Below are 21,264 nucleotides of genomic sequence, written 5' to 3' on the forward strand. Positions count from 1 at the left end.
ATTTATTGTGAGGACACTGGTGGTCCAGGCAAGTAACGTGCCAGAGTCAGAGCTAATTAGTATCAGTTGAGGGGAGAGCCCAGACCTGACAACTTTTTCAGTTCTTCTACATCATCATACTGTCTTTTAGATGCCTCAGGACAAAGTTCTGAGAAGGTAGGGGAAACCTTAATGGAGTATATAGTTTTTTTTTTTTTTTTTTTTGTGTGTGTGTGTGTGTGTAAAGATTTTATCTGTTTATTTTTAGAGGGGGGAAGGGAGGGAGAGAGGGAGAGAAACATCGATTGGTTGCTTCTTACATGCACCCCAACCGGGGACCTGGCCTGCAACTCAGGCATGTATCCTAACTGGAAATCAAACCAGTGACCTTTCAGTTTTTGCTAGGATGCCCACCCACTGAGCCATACCAGTGGGCCCATCTATTTCAACTTCTCATTTAAATCTGGAATTTCTTTTGTAGTCTTGTGACAGGTCATTCAGCTTCTGCTCTGCTCCAGCATAAGATACTCATTAATCCTTCAGAGGCAATTCCTTTACTTTGATGGACAAATAATCATAAAGTTAGTTTATACACTGACGTCTAATCTGCCATTTTGCAATTTTTACTTTGTTTTTCTGAGGATCTAAAAGCATAAATTGTACATGACTCTCAAAAATTTGAAGACAGCTATCATTCCTTAGTCACATAATCCTTCAGTTTGTGTCTGTTTATGGGACTCTTTCTAACTTGGTAAAAAAAGTCCAGGATTTGTCCCAGTTTGCGAATATCCTTTCACTGAATCTTGAAATGGAATTAGTATTGCAGGTATTGCAGTTTATAAGATTTGCCTATGAAAAAATTTTCAGCACCCTTAAGATTATATCAGTTTCTGAACAGTTGGCTTCCATGTTATTTCTAGTTAAGCTAAAATACTGCAAACTCTTACTAACGTACTTTCCTATTTTTATTGATGGCTTCCTATTGTTTCTAGGACAGTGATCAGGGTCCATGATACCACATATGACTGTGTCTCTAACTAGTTTTCCAGCTTCATGTCATCCTTGCCATTTGACCTCTGGCCAATCTTAATTTCATGTACCATTCTTCTTCTGGGCTTCCACATGCTATTCCCCTCAGCCAGAAATGTTTAGCCTGGGCCACCTAGCTTTCTCATTTCTTAGTCATTTTTCAAAGCTCAATTCAAAAAATACTTCATGGGAATCTTCCTTGCCATTCTCTACATCCTCCCCTCCCAGAAATACACCTTTAAACTATTATAACACCCTACTAATCTCCTTCAGCTCTTATCCGAATAGTAATACTTGTGCAATGAGGTACATCTACTCAGTCATACTGTGAAGTCTGTAAGGACATGGCCAATGTCTATTTTTGCTGGCATAGGATTTTGCATAATTTAAACATGCAATAAATATTTGTTGAATAAGGAATTAGCATGATCAAAATTTTTATTTTCCCAGGTGATAAAAAACAACAACAAAAAAACACACCACCCTGCTAAACTCTGGGGTGTATGTTGTACAAAGAAGGAATTGTATAGGCCCCAAGACAATCTTGAGAAGGAAAAACCTCTCCAAAGGAAAGAAGTGAAAATTTAGAAAACTAAAGAACTATGCTCTACTAAGATGAATTGCAACTTTTTTCACTCTATGGAGAGCATGGAAGAAGGCAAACAGCACAGCTGAGTGGTATAGTTGTTGTTTTACTGTTAATTGGACACATCTGAACGAAAGCATTCACAATACTTGATATACTTTGAAGAGAATCATATACTAGAGTCTTAGACATAACCACAGAACAAGCAGAACAATTAAAACTACATAAGGCCTTAAAATATATCCACAGTGTGTATTATTTCAATATTCATTCATTTACAAATTAGACTACATACCGTTAATTTAGTTTTTATTTTTCTTTCATTTTTTAATTCAGGCATAATTCATTCAAGGAAAGGCAACTTAGTTTTTGTGTGAACTTTATTTTTTACTACACTGGTTAATATAAAAGTTATGAATTAAATGTTCATATCTCCTGCATCAGGAGTGAATCCATGAAATTCTCAGACAGTAATTCAAAACAATAGTTTCTATGCTTAAAAATAGCCAAAGTGAAAAGGGACCAAAGCCAGTCTGTTTGTGGTCTTGAAGAACATCAGTGGACTTTCAGGTCGTCTATTTATAATGAAGAGTACATACTGCAATTTTATGAGACTAGTCAAAAAATTTAAAACATTGCATACAAAAATCATTCTCGAAGCTCTAAATGCCTTTTAAATAACTAAAAAAATTTAAGTAGTTGCCTCACAGTACCAAACTTATAAATCAAGACTAGTTAAAATTCAATGCTATCATGACTTCTCATTTACAAGGTAACTAGTTGGTAAATTAACAGATGGCATAAAAATTAAGACTTACATCCTTTTTTTAAAAGAGAAAATGTATGATAATCAGGGAATACAGAAAATTCAATGTATTTTACAATAAAATAACTGCTTATACCTCTATCCCTGTACAACAGGGTGTAGGTCATCTCTAGTGATCTTGTGTGTTTTCTTAGTATTCTATTGAGTACTTGAATTGTTTTAGATATACAGCTTTTTATTGAAAGAATATTACATTTGTATACCAGGATAAGATTTAGTACACTGAGATGTTTTAAAAATATTTATAAATTTGTTTCTCATATGCAAAAGCATTTGGCAATACTTTTACAGCATTTGATTTTATAGAATTAAAATTTCATACAGTACTCATCTTGATGTTTAAAAAAAAATTCACAGAAAAAATATAAATTACACAGCCTGACTGCATGATACTGTTATTTCCAGTTATAATTCTGGTAATTAAAACCTTCATTAAGTCTGTTAACAAATCATTACCTGTACATTTATGAAGGCAACTGACATGATTTGCAAACAAAACTTTCAGGTTTTATATTATTTACCAAAGAGTGCAGTTCAGCAAAAGAAAACCCGGTATGCAAGTTTACATAATATTTTACAAATTTACCAGTTCCTGTGACACAAACTGTTTCAACCTTTCAAGGTACTGTCCATAAAGTTCCACATCATTGTGACCTGCCCCTTCGACCCAGAGAGGCTCCACGGGTCTTTGGCAACGCTCAAACAATGCGAGGCCATGTGAAAAGTCAATGACTTCATCTTCAGTCCCATGGATTATTAATACTGGAGAAGTTATCTTAGAGATTTTGTCAATGCTGTAGGGAAAAAGGAGGGGGGAAAAGTCAATGAATTAACTATGAAAAAAAAAGTAAAATAAATTTCTTTGTGCTATATCAGAGAGGTAATCCAAACACCAGAATCTATCCAGAAGGGATGGATGCCTGTTAAGATTTTAAATATTATTCAAAAGTCACCTTTACATACTCTCTGCCTTAAGGTTATCTGAAAAAGTTAATTTCATGCACTTTTATTTTGAGGAAGTCTCAGTGTTTACTGTGCTAACTTCATACCTCTCTGCACGCCTATATGGCAGCATGTTTTTTTGTTTGTTTTAGGGTATTAACTTACAAAGATAGAGGAAATGTAATAAAAACACAATATAATTTTGGAGCTGAAAACAGATAAAAGAAAACACAACTTTTAAGAGGATAGGTAAAAAACCAACCCAGTTAAGGTGAGGAAGTGACAGGGGGGATGAAGGTGGGTGACTGAAATCTCTAGCATTTGTTCAAAGAAATAGTTTAGGTCCCTGGCCCCCAGGGTCTTTCCCCTACTTTTTGCAGCAGGGTAACTGATTTCCACCCAAAACTGGAAGGTTTGTGCACTAGGGGTTGCCAGGCAGAGATATCAGAGACAAAGTGAGCATGCACATACTGGCTGCTGTGAACCCTTTTCCCCTCCGGGGCTTCCAGAACCTGGCACCCAGGGCTTCGTCTGCCAAAGGGGAGTTTTAGAAAGTCTTCTTTGCAGACTGTATCCACTTTAAGAGTTCAGATATATGAATACTGTCATGGGGGCTGGGGATCCCCAACTAATTGGCTTGACAAGATCACTCTACAGTGAAGCTCATAGGTGACAAGTCTTAATCACCTGCTTCAGATCAGCACTTTAGTCCCTGGTCTTACTATGTATGATCAGACACCAGCAGAGAACAGTTTAACATAAGATATTAAAACAATCAGAATTAAAAAGGCAACTCAAAGGAGACATAAATTACGGAGAAGAATCTTACAAATAACTGATTAAAAAATTCTTAGGGAGAGATAAGGCACTGTAACCATAAAAGCGGACAGAATCATGAGAAGTAGGAACATCATCAGTGAAATTATTCAAGGCTGCATTTGGTAAGGAAAAAATGTTTGGCTATATTATTTGTTGTCAAATGTTCAACAGTAAAGGAACTGAAACAAAAATAAAAATAGAAAGAAAGGTATGATCATTTTTTAACATAAACCGTGAGTGCTACCCTTTCTGCTGGTGCAATAATGAAAGAGGGAGCGAGACAAAAAGCTACATTTTACGGCAATAGCACTGTCCTAAATACCCCCTTACCACCTCATCATCCAGCTGGACGGAAGCAATGCACTCCTTCCAACCTATCATTATCTAAAACAAAACCAAAATAAAAGTAAAAATCAAAATCTCCCTCCTATAGCCTGCTCTGGCGATAACACTGTATCTTCCCATAAGCCTCCCTACGAAAGCGACCCCTTACTGGCTAATGATGAAAAAAATGTTTTTGAAAGAACCAAGTGATGACTTGGCCTTTGGCCCATCTATCATTCACACAAAAAAATCCTGTCTTGTTGCTAATTGTGCAAAGAAAATAAAACTTCTATTTGCCAGCTTCTCACTGCTTGACCTGGTAGAAACTAACATCCTGTCTTAAAGAAGCATTAGGAGAAGTAGCTCTTCTTTGAAATCTGTCTAACACTTGAAAGTCTGCAGACTTTGTGGCGGCAGTACTCATCCTACTTCAGTTAAGACTCAATTTTTTTTTTGCAATTCACTTTTTTTGTCAATCAGATACAATTACACATCATTCACTCATTTTTATGCACGAAGTTTCCCTCTACTTGTTTCTTTCCTCCAGTATTGTGTCACACTGAATGGCACCATCATCATTAGCAGGTAAGTCAGAAACCTGGGAATTGCATTCATGTTCCTTTGTTTAGCATCCTATATCCAGCCTGACATTTAGTTTTTTCAATTTTATTTCTCAAATTCATTATCTTGTCTCTAACACTAGTCTAGTGCCACTGTCTGGGTAAAAGGCCTCAGCACTTTGCACCTGGATTACTGTTGCTCAAACATTTCAGCTTCCTGACCGATGTCCTGCTACCACCTTCTTCACAAGTTAATTTGTCACAATTTCTATAACATATGTAAAATAGAAGCTCATGGCTGAGTTGTATCATGCATGCCTTAAGTGATGGAATAAAATTCCCTTAAAGATTTCTTTAAATTCAAGTATTTTGTATATTGATACTTACTTTGGGAATGCATCAAAACAGTAGGTCTTCTTGGTATCAGGAAAAGCAACTCGCATTCCCGAGGTCAAAGGAGAATGAAGAATAACAGCAGCACTCTCATATCGAGCAGCAAGATCCACAGATGGTACTGTCCCTATACTCTGGCCATATATAATCACATTTTCAGGGCGAATGCCATATCTACAAAGTTCAGAAGTTAAAAAAAAAAAAAGAGTTGGACTGGTATGAAGTGCTCAATCATCCCTAAGAACTTTAAATAACCAAATGACTTAGACAGTATCAACAAATTTATATTAAAAATTCAAGTTTTTAGTCATCATATTTAATGATATGGTAAAGTATATTTTCTTATTTCTTGTTTCATTATCACCTTTTGGAAAAATTGCTGAAGTCTTTTAAAATTTCAATCTTAAAAATGGATATATGTAATTAAGTTAGTATACTGTTGACTAACTTTGGAAACATATTAATCAGTAATATTCCTTTTATTGTTGTTCTATTACTGTTGTACAATCACTAATATTTTAATGATCGATGTTTAATGGATAGTGTTTATCTTCCATTCAATATAAGACAAGTTCTTTATTTCTCCAATCAAAAATGGGTCATTTTATTTTCTAAAGTTGGTCATAGTGATGAAAAATGTGGCATATGGTTATAGTATGGAATGAATATATATTTTGTTCCAGCCAAGAGGAAATTACTATACTTCTTGAAATCTGCCTTTACTTACTATAGAAATGCACTGATTAAAAAAAGATACAGATGAATAACAATTCCAATGACATGTGATTCAGCTAAAATCTTAAGAATATTGCTTTACTCCCTTTAAAAATTCTTCAGAGTTAAATACACAACCTCATTGACTCAGTAATATTGGGTAATACTATGTTCCAGACATTGTTACTTGTCTACAGTATAATTGTGCAAATGTAAACTACTCCAAGCTTAAGTGAGATGCTATAGGAGCTAATGAATGTGGGGTTAACGGTTAGAATGACACCAGATAATGCCTTTCTACTTTTGTAGTCTGATGGTAGTCACTTCTTGTTTGCTAAGGGCTATTTTGAACAACAGCTGTTTTAATCTTTCAAAAAGGTGATAGAGCTTTCCAAATTATCTGAGCATCCACCAGGAAAGAATAAGACCGACTCTGTGTGCTCCCCATGTCCCTTTCTGGGGCAGAGGCCTATTTGAACTATCCAGATAATAACACACCTTCCCATAGTTCCTTCTAATCAGTCCTACTCAAACATTTGGATATGTCCCATAGAATGGGTTCCAGCTACTCCAGACTGACTCTAAATGTAAGTAAACTCAGAAAAATGTTCTTTATAACAGATCTAGCAGTGCGTACTTTATAGTAATGAAAAAATTAGGAAAATGAACATTTGTAGCATCAGCCTAACTCTTAAGGCGGCACAGTTGCTGTTAGCTGAGTAGCAAGCAGCATTGTTGGTGGAACCTATGGGTTTTTTAGGCTATAGCTGGTAATGGACAAGACTCCAGAGCAGCAGAGGCAGCTGTCAATTTCACATCAGAGGTCTCAAAGCAATAACAATTTCAGAGTACTACAAGTTAGAAAAGAACTTAGAGGCCATCTAATCTGGTTCAGCTGTTTACTGAACAGATGGTCAAAGTTAGAGTAAGTTAGTTAAAGACCTATAATTAGAACCCAGGTATCCTGGCTCTCAGTCCAGTGTTTTATCTATTACAGCACAAAGATAATGATTTCAAAATTTGTGGGTGAAAGCTGCACAGTGAATATCAGAGTTCTTTTTTATTAATTATTTTTCTTGATAGATCAGAAATTCACAAGCTTAGGGTTATTATCAATTATCCTAAAAAGGAGACCATTCAAGTAATAATTACTTAAGTTCATTATTTTTCCCTTCCTGGTTACTTAAGAACTAACAATAAAATAAAGGCTATCTGCTTTAACTTAGCTAGTCCACTGAAGGTATACCCTAAAAGAGAATTACAGTATGTGAATTATATCTCAATAAATCTGTTATTAAAAAATAGTCACTTTCCTGACAGTTACTGTATTATAATACATTCAGCTGGCTAACTCTGAAAGTGGGCACTCATTTTTGTTTCATAACTTACACTAAGATTCTATTTGTTGTATGTTAAATGATGAGAAAATACACTTAAGTCTCCAAATTTCATTATTTTTCAAGAAAATTTATAAGTATCCTGGTGACTAGAAAAAAATAAATGCACTTCCTAGTTCCCCCCAAAATGTATTCCATTATAATCAAGATGTAACTGACACAGTAGTTGTAAGAGAATTTATGTAAATGATTTTTCATAACATTACCTTTTTTTCCACAGAACCTCTTCAAATTTAAAGTAAAATTTGTTTTATAGAATACTTTAAAACTAGTTTCATTAACATATCTTTAAGTCATACCTTCTGGGAGAAAATTACATAAAATAATGCAAACCCTGGCTTAGGATTTGACAAAAACAATCCAGACTCTTACACTATTAATGATAGATCAAGTCAATGAGTAATTAGCTAAATCACCATTTTCTCTCATTCCTGTGAAATGTCACAAGTTTTGAATAAACACTTTTTTATATCACACTTTATTAAGTTCAATTACAATCTAATTTTAATTCTTCATAAGTATATAGTGGTAAATACAATCTCTACTTAGTACTCTGAGATATGTTATAGAAAAAGCATTTATTCGCCCTGGCTGGTGTGGCTCAATGGATTGAGAGAACCGAGGGTTTGGTTCTGGTCGAGGGTTTGGTTCTGGTCGGGACACATGCTTGGGTTGCGGGCCGGGCCCCCGGTTGGGGGCATGCAAGAGGCAACCAATCGCACATCCATGTTTCTCTCCCTCTCTTTCTCTCTTCCTTCTCCTCTCTCTGTAAATAAATAAAATCTTAAAAATATAAAAAGGCATTTACTTCATTCTAATGCAAGATGATTCTAACCATCTTAAGTGTAGAAAATCATCACCAATCACCATTTACCTTGTCCTAAGAGCAAGCCAAGCAGCTTCTATGTCTGCATAGAGGTTCTTCTCCGTTGGTTTCCCAGAACTTGCACCATATCCAGAATAATCATATGAGAATATATTACAGTTAATCCGTGATCCCAGTCCTATGTAAAAGCTGCTCATCTGACCAAGATCAACAGCATTTCCATGTGAGAAGAGTAAGGTGTATTTGGCATTGGGCGAGCAACGCACAAACATGCAGGCAATTCTGTTGCCTTTACTGGTTCTAGTCATGAAACACTCAATAGCATCTTTTTCTCTAGAAGAGTACTGCCAGTCGGCTCGTTCTGATAGGTGTAAAGTCCAGCGGCTTCCACTTTCATCACACATTAGCGTGTAAGTTGGATCAGGTGGCAAAAATGCTAATTTTGAAGCAATTTTCCCTGGACAAGGTGGACAGCAGAAGAGGCAACATAGCTCACTAAATGAAAGATTATTCATCTTCTGAAAAAGAAAAGGAGATAGCAAATGTTTTAATCACTGAATGTGGATTCTGCATTCTCAAACAATAGAAGATTAAAATAAAGACATCAGTGGTCAGCGTCTACTACTATTATTTCAAGTATCTTCAACCAAAACTGGTTTTGAGGATCTCTGTAGAAATACTGTAAATCCTGGGATGAGGCAAATATTCCTAATCAGGACAGAGACTCAAATACTACATGATATATTTCAATTGTCGTGATATCTTAAAATATTTACCCAAAATATGAAAAATAATACAAGAGTAGAGGCAATGTTTGTTATTTCTATACAAATAACAACACAGGAGGTATGAAATATTGTTAGTTTGTGATTTCTGTGAACAGTGAAATTTCTCAGAATCTCATGGAGAAGCTAGAAATTTAACATGATCAGTAAGTATATAATAGTGCTTATGAAGCATTTATTATTTGTCAGGCATGTGTTAAAGTGTTTTTTATACTATTTCCCAGTTTAATCCTCAAAACAATCCTGTTTGTTGGTCTCTCACAGGTAAGGTAGTGGTGGAATCAGGACTTGACACTCAGCTTAATCATGTCCTACATCACAGAGCTACACTATGAAGAGCTCAGAACACTATACCAGAACCTTACCATTTTAGCCATCGTGCCAGGTGCCCCAAAAATGTTAAAAATAAAGGTAAAATCTGGTAAAGGTAAAATAAAGGTAAAATCTGGTAAAGATAAAATTTCCAAAACTGTTAGATCAGAAGGAACATAAAGGTTTATAGCCAAAGATGGGGAGTGGAATCCCAACTCTACCACTCAGTAGTTGTGTGCCCATGGGCAAATTATTTATTCACCTTTTGACACTCATTGTCTGTATAAGTGAGGCCAATGCCTACACTGAATAGAGTGGTTGTGCAGAACAAGGACACTGACACTAATTTAGGCATATAACAAAGTAATGGTCAGGTAGTTGGCTCACTTAGGAATGGTCCATTTTCTGCTATGTCTTTTTCATTAATATTTTAAAAATATCCGCCTCATATTAACTCAGGAATGAAAATAAATACTTGTCTGCCTTACCAGCATTTCCTTCTATCTGTCCTTTTTAAAATTCCTATCTTCTTTTAGCAGTAACAGACCTTTGGCATCTAATTTTCACCAAAAAAATTTAAATACAAAGGTACAAAAAAAATGTACATTATACCAAATATGAGAAGACATCACCTCAGGGGTGACTTAAAAAGGTGAGCATATTTAGAAAGAAAAGAATGCCCTTTTCACTCAGTAGTGAATCAAAATACAGTCTGTACTGCTCAATACAAATTATGTACTCTGATCTAATTAGGTAGAAAGAAGTAGAAAGAGCACAGATAGAAACAATGGTTTGAGTGACATAAAAGCCTTTAAAAGATGAGTAAGGAAGGAGCAGGAAAGCGTCTCTTGGATACTGGGGAACAATTTTACTTGTTTTTTACCTTTATTCCTTATCAGCCTTCAAAGCAAATACAGCCTGAATATGTTAATGTCTTAGTCTGACTGCAAGAGCCAGAACAAAACTGACAACTAGTGCTAAACTCCCTGAGGTGTTATTATGCTGAAAAGGATTCTGGGGACATGTCCAGGGCTTGGCAGGCAAAGAGGAAAATAAATCTAAGAGATTCTCTGAGATATATGAGCTATGACAAATAAAAGTTATATATTTTTTCTAAGTTAGCAATGGATCAAAACAAAACAAGAGGGTAGAGCAAAGTATATCCCTAATAATTCAAAATCAAAACTCAAGAATACCAACATGGAGAGAGTTAGAAAAAGAGTTAGGAAGTTACTTAAAATGTGCTGGGGCACCAATTACTTGACTTGTTTAGAATAATATTAATATTGATAAGCTTAAGACACAGAAGAAAAACATGAAGAAGTATGACTCAGATATAACCATCACAAAAATTAGTTTTAGAACACAACTTTAGTAATTCATTACAGGTGTCTAGCTTTGAATATTTATCAGCATATTATATTCAAGAAGGAGTATAAATACAAAGAAATAAGAAAAAATAAAATAAGGGCAGATAGCAACAGCAGAGAACAAAATGAATAGAGAAATTTAACAGACCCCAAAGCTGATTACTAGAAAAGGCTTCCACTACTAGTAATAACAACTGGCATTCAATTCGTACTTACTGTCAGGCAGTATTTTAGACATTTTCATATATTAACTCATTTAATCCTTTCAACAACCCCCTGACATAGACACTATCATGTGAGGAAACAGGAGCACAGAGCAGTTATGTAACCTGCCGAAGGTGACATAGGTGGTTAGTGGTGAAACTGGGAAGTTGTACAATGATATTCACTGTTTTATGGAAAGAGTACTCACACAAGGCTGATCAAGAGAAAAGCAAAGGACAAAATACTAAATGAAAAAGACCTACAAAAAGTTTAAAAGTGACAATGAATTAAATAACTGATGAAATGCATGAACTTCTTTGAGTAATAAAAAAAAAACCAAAAACTCGAAAAATGGACAAAAAATCTGAACAGACAGTTCTCCAAAGATATAAAAAAGGCCAATAAGCACATAAAAAGATGCTCAACATGATTAGCCACCAGGAAAATGCAAATCAAAACCACAATGATACCACTTCTTTCCCATTAGCAAGGATGGCATAATCAAAAAGATCTTATCAAGGGTTGACAAGCATCTGGGGAAAACTGGAACCTTCATACACTCTTGGTGGGGAGTAAAACGGGACAACTAATTTGAATAACAGTTTGGCAGTTCCTTAAAACTGAAACACAGAGTTACCATTTGACCAATCAATTTCATTCCTAGGTATACACCCAAAAGAAATGAAAATGTCTATGCAAAAACTTGTACATAAATGTTCACAGAGCTATAATTCATAACACCAAAATAATTACCAAATGTCCACCAATCAATGAATAAACAAAATGTGTTATGTCCATATAATGAAATATTATTCAACCATAAAACAAGACTGATGAATGCTCCAAAGTGGATAAATCTTTTTTTAAAGATTTTATTTATTTATTTTTAGAGAGGGGTAAGGGAGGGAGAAAGAAAGAAAAGAGGAGAAACATAGATCCTCTCACATGTCCACAACCAGGGACCTGGCTTGCAACACAGACGTGTGCCCTGACTGGGAATCAAACTGGCAACATTAGATTTGTAGGATGATGCTCAAACCACTGAACCACACCAGTCAGGGTGTCAAAGTGGATAAACCTAGAAAAAATTATGCTAAATGAAAGAAGTCAGTCACAAATAAATCATTATATGGTTCTATGTATATGCAATGTCCAGAATAGGCAAATAGATACAGACAGAAATACATTAGTGGCTCTATGGCTATGGTGGCTAGGAGAGTTGGGGGGGGGGGGGCAATAGCTAGGGTATGGTTTGTTTGGGGGTAAGGAAAATGTTCAAAAATTAATTTGGGTGGTGCTAGTACAACTCTGTTAACAGTATATTAAAAACCACCAGCTCGGGCTGGTTGTGGCTCAATGGATTAAGCTCAAGCCTGCAAAGCGAAAGGTTGCCGGTTCAATTCCCAGTCAGGGCACATGCCTGCATTGCGGGCCAGGTCCCCAGTTGGGAGCGTGCAAGAGGCAGCAGATCGATGATGTTTCTCTCCTTCTCTCTAAAAATAAATACATAAAATATATATATTTTAAAAACCACCAAACTGCATTTTAAGTGAGTAATTATATAGTATGTGAATTATATCTTAATAAAGCTGTTAGGGGGAAAAAGTTCTTTGGTAAGCTAAGATAACTTTACAAAGAGCAAAAGTACCCATGTATTTGTCGGGTAGCTGGGATTATGCCCTTTCAGGTATTAAAGCAGAGTACACAAAGACAAAGCAAAGACAGACTGGTGCCGGCACAGAAACTAATAGATCTAGTAACAGAAGACAGAGCTTATAAACAGACTTGTGTATAAATTAGAATCTTCTATGATATAGATGATTTCTCAAAGCAGCATGGAAAAATGGATCCTGGAGAAGATGGTTCTGGGACAATTTACCAGATAGGCAAAGTAGTTGGATCCCTAGATCTCAGTATGTAGAACATAGAGAACATAAACCACAAGATTATAAGAACTAAAAGGCAAAACTAATATAACTTTAAAAAATCCACAAAAGATAAAACCCTGGTAGATTTAGCTTCACTTAAAGGATTTCTATGCAGTGAAAAATGCTTAGTCTGACTGCAACAAAACACAGAACAAAAATAACAACTAGTGCTAAACTCCCTGAAGTGCTATGCTGAAGAGGATTCTGAGGGCATGTCCAGGGCTTGGCAGAGGGTTAATATTAAATTTTAAGGAACTGCTGCAAAAACAAGGAAAAACCCCCCAGGTAATTCAAGAGAACAGATGGGCAAAACATATGAATGGGCGATTTACAGAGAGATAAACAAGGCTAACAAGTACATAAAGAAAGGTCATTCTCACCAACTGTCAAAGAAGTGTAAGAAATATCACTTCAACGCTATAAGAAAAATGAAAATCAGAAAACTGAGTAACATCAAGTACTGGTGAGAATGGGGGGAAACAAGGAATCCCTGTGAACTGCTTGGTAAGCCATTTTATTTACCTATAACCCAGAATACCATTCAAAGACATAACTACACAGACCCTCAGGCAACATGTACAAGGGTGCTCACTGCAGCATTATTTGTATCAAGTGTAGGAAGCAACACAGATTCCACTGGGGAATGGATGTAAATGTTGGATGCAGGTAATGGAATATTATGCAGCATCAGAATAGTACTTTGATGGCTAGAACTCAAAAATATAGTACTAGGTGAAAAAAGGAATAAACATATCTATGCTATTAATGTAAATTCAAAACATAAAAATGTTATGTATCTTCAGGGACATGCATATCTTAGTGAACGTTTATGGAGAGAGAAAGGAAAAAGGACGCTGAAGGGGGAAAAAAAAGTGAAACAAGAGCAGGGTTCATGTTCATTGATGGTGATAATGTGCCACAAACCGGAGAAATCCCAATCTGCTTGCTTATCACCAGTTTGCTAGTGGTAAGCAGAGTACCTGACACATAATAGGGTTTATAATATTTTTTGAACAAATGAGATAGTATATTAATAAGATTAACTCAACTCTGCCTCTAAGAAGTACCCCCAAAAGTTTACCAAATCACATGTTAACAAAGAAAGCAAATATATTTTGTAATAAATATTTAAGTTTCTTATATGGGGATAAAATAGAAGCAAATAAAAACTTATAAACCTAAGTTTGGGGGGGTGGGTGTATGTGGGAAAAAGAAAAGCTAGGTACAAGAATCATACAGTGTGACACGAAGCTCAGAACAGAATAATCCTTCAGAGGAGAAGGAAATCTTACCCTTCTCAAAATCATTCACAAAATGGAAGGTCAACTCAATGTTAAGCAGATGGCCCATTGTGAAAATTAAGGTTTTTCTTTTGGCAGAGGACTCAGTTACTTCACTTATAGCTGGAGGAATTTCCTAAAACTGTATGAAATAATTTAAGAATCAGCTTCTCCTGGCAACTTTTCATGCTCAATGACAAAGGAAAAAAGATGAACATCTGAGTTCTTTCTCAGCAAAACAGGAAGACTAGTGTTATAAAAAAGTCCCTAAATAGAATGACCTACTATATCTCCTTCCTCTCTTCTGACAGAAAAAATTACTGAAATGACTCCTGTAAATTCCTAATGTAATACATTTTACTGTAAAAAAAAAAAAAAAAAAAAAAATCTCTCTTCAGTCTCCTCTTTAATAGTTTCTTGGCAATGCAGACCGACTCATATTACTACATCTACAAAGAACAACTGATTCTTTTAGGGTTCATGAATTTGTTGTAATGAACAGAATCAGCACTCAAGAGTCTTTTAAAGAAGGTTTTAGAGATAACATTTCAGAATGCTTATATCTTTTATTTTGTGATATTTTGACAATTATGCTCTATTTATTTATTTACAGATTTTATTTATTTACTTTTAGAGAAAGGGGAAAGGAGCGAGAAAGAGAAGGAGAGAAACATCAGTGTGTGAGAGACACATCGATTGGTTGCCTCTTGCATGCCCCCAACTGGGGACCCAGGCCTGCAACCCAGGCCTGCGTCCTGCCTGGGAAGGGAACCCGACCTTTCGGTTTGCAGGCCAGCACTCAATCCACTGAGCCAGGGCTTTATCTAATTTAGAGTGTAGGCAGTTAATGATAAACAACTTAAGCTGGGATATACTAGATTTCATGTTAAGAACTATATTCTAAAGTCCAGATGAATTATTTTGAATTTGACTTCATTCGTGAATAAATATGGAGAAATGTTATACATCTGTTCTGTAGAATGTCAGAATTTATGTCACCTGGAGAATCTGAAACTACTTCCAGTTAGTTTAGGTCCATTTATTTAGAAATCAGGCTTCTAGAGGTCCCAAATGATTCAGCAACACTTCCCGAAAGTTATTTTTTAAGTTATAAACAAATCTGAGCATTTAAAAACAAAAAAATAATTCAAACATGGAAGACAAGTGTAAAGATTGGTCCATTTGTTACTACTAAAAACATACAGATACAAAAAACACAGGGGGGAAAAAACAGAAAAAAGTGAATATAAAAACCCACTTTTAACATGTATTGTTGGTTATAAAAATTAAAGCTTGCTGTTTTAAAAAGATAAACTGACAGAAGAAACCAGAAAAATTTGATTATATTTCATCGGCAGCCATCCGTCTGGAGAGACGATGGTGTAGCTTCTTAAGAGTCTATCTGCACCGCCAAGAATGGTTGTGCAGTCCGACTCGGGACAGTGAGGTGGATGTTTATTAACAGCAAGAGATAGTGAAGATCAGAATGAACTAAATAAAGTCAGAAGTAACAGTATTCAACTATGAAAAAGCATAAAAAGAAATCAGATTTTAGGTCAGTTCTGTACAAAGGGGCCAGGAGATGAACATAACCCAATAGAATGACCCAAAAGAAGCCACCATAATACTATTATACATAAGTGGTCAGTTATATAATACCTCAGTAGCCTTGGGGTATATCAATACCAAAGCAAGGAAAATTAGACTCACTCCAGCATCTAAGAGTGCCAAGCAAGTTAAGCACTGCCACCCTAAGATCAAGTATGTATGTGATCTGTAGCAGCATTTACCAAGTACAGTGATAAGTAGGAACCACAATGTAATATGGTTTCTAGAGAGTCATATACATTACAAAGTTTAGGGCATACTGAGAAGCTAAATATTCACCTTATAAGAAGTTTGGTTACATGCTTTTTCAGGAAAGATGGAACATCCAAAACATTTATAATGACCAAGATTTTTGCTAACTGTAACTTAGAAACTAGGTTTTTAATACAATGCTCTTTTAACACATTTTCTACCTTATTTGTGTATGCGTTATATAGAAATGTAGCTTGTGAAACTTGTCTCTTTTAGACTATTACATGATAGAAATCAGCAGCAGAAGCACTCCGCTGTCTGAGATAACAGGACATGAGTGAGAGACTTTGCTAGGAAAATTCAACTCTGAAGACACAGACCGCATTATCTGTGCTACACAGGAATGGAAACTTAAAAGACTTAAAAAAAAAAAACGAAACGCACAATATTTTTAAAAATTTCAATTGAAGGGAGAAATTTTGGCAAAATCACTCCTCTTTTTAAAGAAAAAGATTTTATTTATTTATTCTTAGAGAGAGGGGAAGTGAAGGAGAAGTAGAGGGAGAGAAACATCAATAGGGTGCTGCTCGTTTGTGCCCCAACCCAGATTCCAACCAGTGAACTTTCACTTATAGGAACAAGGCCCAACCAACTGAGCCACACACATCAGGGCAACACTTCTTTGAAAAGAATTATGTCAGTTACTTTTTAAGGTAGAGTTACAATGTTTAAATACCACTAAGATTCTAGAGATAATAAGCATGCATCTACTAGACATATCAAAATAGTTTCAACTCTAGTGTTGATTATGAAGTTTTTATTAGTAAAACTTTTTTTTTGTAAACTATGCCAAGCAAAACAATTTGGATCATAAGTTCTACCTTGGTCAATGTGGCCATTTCTTCCTTTTTAAAAAAATATCAAGTTTTTAAAATTTATTGACTTGAAAGAGACAGACATCAATTTGTTGTTTTGTTTACTTATGCTCCATTGGTTGCTTCTTGTATGTGGCCTGACTGGGGATCAAGCCCACAACCTTGGCATATTGGGATGACAGCTCTAACCAATTGAGCTACCTTGTTAGGGCAATGGAGCCATTGCTATACTTACTAAAACTACATTTGGCTATTTAAATTTAAATTCATTAAAATTACATAATTCTGTTCCTATTTACCTAACCACATATGATTAGTGGATAACCAAATTGCACAGTGCAGAATGAACATTTTCATCGCTGCAGAAGTCCTATTGGGCAGTGCTGAACTAGAACTTTTCAAACCTAGGCAATCCAGGACCAGAGCTTGCATGCTTCCTTTCCATACTAGCTTGAAATGTTGGAACTTTAATGGCCTTCCCATCAAAGTACATACAGGCGATTTTTATAGATATTCCTGTTGAACACTGTAAACCACACAGGACTAACTGGGATTACCTACCCTATACTATTTTAGAAGAATGTTAATTGGGCAAAAATACTAGAACAGCTAACCCAATTCAAAGTAAAAGCTATTTTATGAAAAAGAAGCAATTCAAATCAATTACGCTATCTATACATTTTAATGTATAGTCAAAGGAATTCAAAGGTTCTTCAAAGGTTCCCTATAAGCCAGAGGTATAAGTAAACAATAAGAAAATGTAAAAACATTTGTGACTATTTGTTGAACACAGTCCATACAGTATTCTAATCACTTAACAATCCCGATGATCTACTTAACCAATGCCGTAACAAGTGAATCTAGCGCCTTCCAGATCAAGCAGAAGGAGAGGTTGTCATTTTTGCATATGCTAATACCAGATTCCCTTCAAGCTTTTGGAGACTGGAAAGTGCAATTAGTTCAGCTTCAAGGTCACACCTCTACATGTGGCTGAGTGTAAACTAAAACATGGGCACACAGCACCCCTGCCCCCCATCGGTTTCTGGCACCTATTTGTAAAGACTTTCTAACGTGAGCTTATCCTCAAAGTTCATAGAACATTAGTAAACATTCCACAAATACACATTATTCCTTCCTCATTTATAAGTAAATCAGTTTCTGGGAAGCTTTTCAGGTGAATGCTATTTCAATACATTCCACACCTTCCTATCTAAGGGGGGGTTGGTTCCAGTACCCCTATGGATACCAAAATCTGCAGATGCTCAAGGATCTTATATAATGGCACTGTATTTGCATATAACTTCTGCACATCCTCCCATATACTTTAAGTCATCTCTAGATTATTATAATATCTAATACATTAAAATGCCATGTAAATAGTTGATACATTGTATTGTTCAGGAAGTGACTAGGAAAAAAATGTCAGTACATGTTCGGTACAGATGCTACACAGTGCACACCAGCAACCACGTAATATTGAATATTTTCAGTCCTGGTTGGTTGAATTTACAAATGCAGAACCTGTGCACAGCACACTGGCATGCCGCAAGAATTTTTAAAACATGTAATACCTGATTATTTAGTCAGGACAACTGACATCTTCTTTAAATTATCAAATAAAAACAACAACAACAACAACAACATTCCCTGACCAGTGTGGCTCAGTTGGTTAGGCGTAGTCCTACAAAGTGAAAAGGTCACTGGTTTGAATCCCAGTTAAGGCATCTGCCTGGGTTGCGGGTTCGGTCCCTGATTAGGGTGCATAGGATAAACAACTGATCCATGTTTCTCTCCCTCTCCTTCTCCCTCCCTTTCCATTTCTCTAAAAATGAATAAATAAAATCTTTTTTTTTTTTTTAAAGGCCGTGGCCAGGTGGCTCAGTTGGTTAGAGTATCATCCCATGCACCAAAAGATTGCAGGTTCTATTCCCGGATGAAGAGGGTAATGAGGAGTGTACGAAATGCTACAAGTCAATGTTTTTCTCTCCCTACCCACTTTCTTTCTCTCTCTAAATATCAATAAATATATCTGCCAGTGAGGATTAAAAAGAAAAAGATACATGTTTCTGTTGCTGGAGAAAGGGTCCATTTCCTAATCTGAAGAAGCTGAATTAGGTTAGGGAATGTCCATCTATATATCTTCTAGCAGCCTTAGAGCCAAATATATAGAAAACTTTTAGGATAAGGCTTATTAGGATGTCTACTGGTCGGTTCCCAGGAGGAAGTAGACAAGAAAAACATTTAAGTCTCTTATAAGAGACAAATGAATTTAAAACTAGAAAGAATTTTAAGTTCCAATTAATGCTAATAGACTGATGCCCTTCTAAAGATTAACCTAAGAAAAACTACTGAACTCTCCCTTTGTATAAACTGCAGCCTCATGAATAAGATATAAAATAAGTTGGTTTAGAGGGGCTTCAACCAATCTGTATTATTATTTTCCTATAACCTTGTTCTATGTGAGATTTGAAGTCACCCAGCAAAGAAGAAATTATTTCTAAGTTATAAACCAAGGCTATAATACCAAGGGCCAGAGAAAATCTTGTGCTGTTGTCACACTATTATTTTATTTTATTTTATTTTATTTTTTCGGCCATCTTCTCCCTATTATTTATTTTAAAAATCAGAAGAACATATCAAAGTTTTAACAATGACTAGTATCTAAATTTAACAATGTATGAGGTTTGGTCCTCCCCACTCCCTCTACCTTCACCCCCAATTTCATTAACGAGCCTGTGGTACAGTTTGAAGAGCCCCAGTCCATGAATTAGGAAGGCAGTATTCTAGTCCATGGTCTAACACTAACTAGCTCTGAGACATTAGTTAAGTCATTTTTCCTTTCTGAACCTGTTTCCTTATCTCTAATACAAAGGTTTGGGTTCAACAGCACTTGAATTACATTCTAGCATACAGGCTTCTTAATTTTGAATATAAAATGTAAAGTAGATAAGAACTAAAGGAGTATCTAAATAGAAGAAAACAAAGTAATAATATATTCCTTTCAAAATGTTCTTTGAATTCTTAGGTTTTCCTCTCATTGAATGTATCCAGTCTCTAATCTTTCCTTTCTCTGCCAGTTACTCTTTTCCTTGGTTCCTTCAGATGTTACCTTTACTTTGGCCTTTTGTTCAGAGACTCCTTTTTGAAAGAAAATAAATTTCAACTGTCTTCTTTGTTATGATGACATTCCACCAGTTTATAGAACAGACTGAGAATGGTAGTGGCCTAAATTTGCATACAGATATTAAACGTTTATTCTCAATAGGCTCTTGCACTAGACCAGTTCTGAGACATAACCCCTTAAACATGTTTATCTGGTGATGGAGTACAAGTCAGGCTATTTAAATTAAGCCAGTTTTATTCTACAGCTTATTTAATAAAGCAGTACACAGAAGTGGAACAGATACAAATCTGCTTAAGCATACAAGAAAAAATGGACCAGACTACAATTTCAACTGTTTCTATAGATATTTTGAAAGCGGTACTTCATCAACCATTGGGACAACAAAACCACAGAACTGCATGATAAGCAGCATATAAGTATATTCCTCGTATCTATCAATCCCTTCTCCATATATAAAACAACTTTTTAGTAGGGATATAAAAAGAATTATGGCATTTATGCAGCATCAATATAAGTACAATTTTCCTTAACAAGGATCGTTATTTCTTTTTACATATTGTGTAACAAGCCAGTCATTTTTTACTAATACGGCTAGTTTGTCTACCAACATTTGACTATCTACATAACTGGCCATCTCCACCACTTCCTTTTCCTCTGGTTGCCAGCTGCCTCCCCTTTGCTATACTCACTTGCAAGTCAAAGTCTGAAGAAATACTTCTGCTCCCAGAAAATGTGTAACAAACACTTCTCACAGTTAGCTGTGCTTAATTCTTTTCCTGGAATCAACAAACCAACATTTTGCCAAGATTTCATAAAACACTGAAATTTTACCTTTTGCATGAGTGCAAAACAAGAGCTAGAATAACTGTTTCAAAGAAAGGTGTAAAAGCTGAAGAAAAGCAAGATATTTAACAGATTAGGAATCAGTTTTAATTCTTTAAATCACTTATTTAACTGCTGAGTCTGTTTCTTCACTTGAAAACATAAGGCAACTGACCTAATGTTTGTTAGTCTCTTAATTCTAAATTCATGAGCTTTTTTTGTAAGTTGGCATTCAATATTTTAAATGTATTAAATTAAGTGTTATGTAATGTCAGAAATCAGACAAAAGTAGGTATCAATAATCAGGAAAGAATATGTGAAAGAATTAAAATTTTAGAGTGAGATATAATTTCCAAAAGCAGAAAAAAG

At 35.4% G+C, this 21,264-nt stretch overlaps 1 protein-coding gene across 2 annotated transcripts in view; it reads right to left on the reverse strand.

Moving 5' to 3' along the window:
- Positions 1–1,423: 1,423 nt before the first annotated feature.
- ABHD17B (abhydrolase domain containing 17B, depalmitoylase) overlaps positions 1,424–21,264 on the reverse strand; it is a 33,857-nt gene continuing 14,016 nt past the window's right edge. For both annotated transcript variants that reach the window (XM_090274173.1, XM_090274172.1), the window contains 3 exons: positions 8,444–8,913; positions 5,453–5,632; positions 1,424–3,214 (listed from right to left, as the gene is read on the reverse strand). In XM_090274173.1, coding sequence (XP_090130299.1) covers positions 2,995–3,214; positions 5,453–5,632; positions 8,444–8,910 — 867 coding nt within the window. In that variant the 5' untranslated portion in view covers positions 8,911–8,913 and the 3' untranslated portion in view covers positions 1,424–2,994. The remainder of the gene's footprint in view (positions 3,215–5,452; positions 5,633–8,443; positions 8,914–21,264) is intronic.

The sequence above is a fragment of the Furipterus horrens genome, unplaced genomic scaffold (genome assembly GCF_987537825.1).
Source record: "Furipterus horrens unplaced genomic scaffold, mFurHor1.1.pri manual_scaffold_4, whole genome shotgun sequence".
Classification (NCBI taxonomy): Eukaryota; Metazoa; Chordata; class Mammalia; order Chiroptera; family Furipteridae; genus Furipterus; species Furipterus horrens.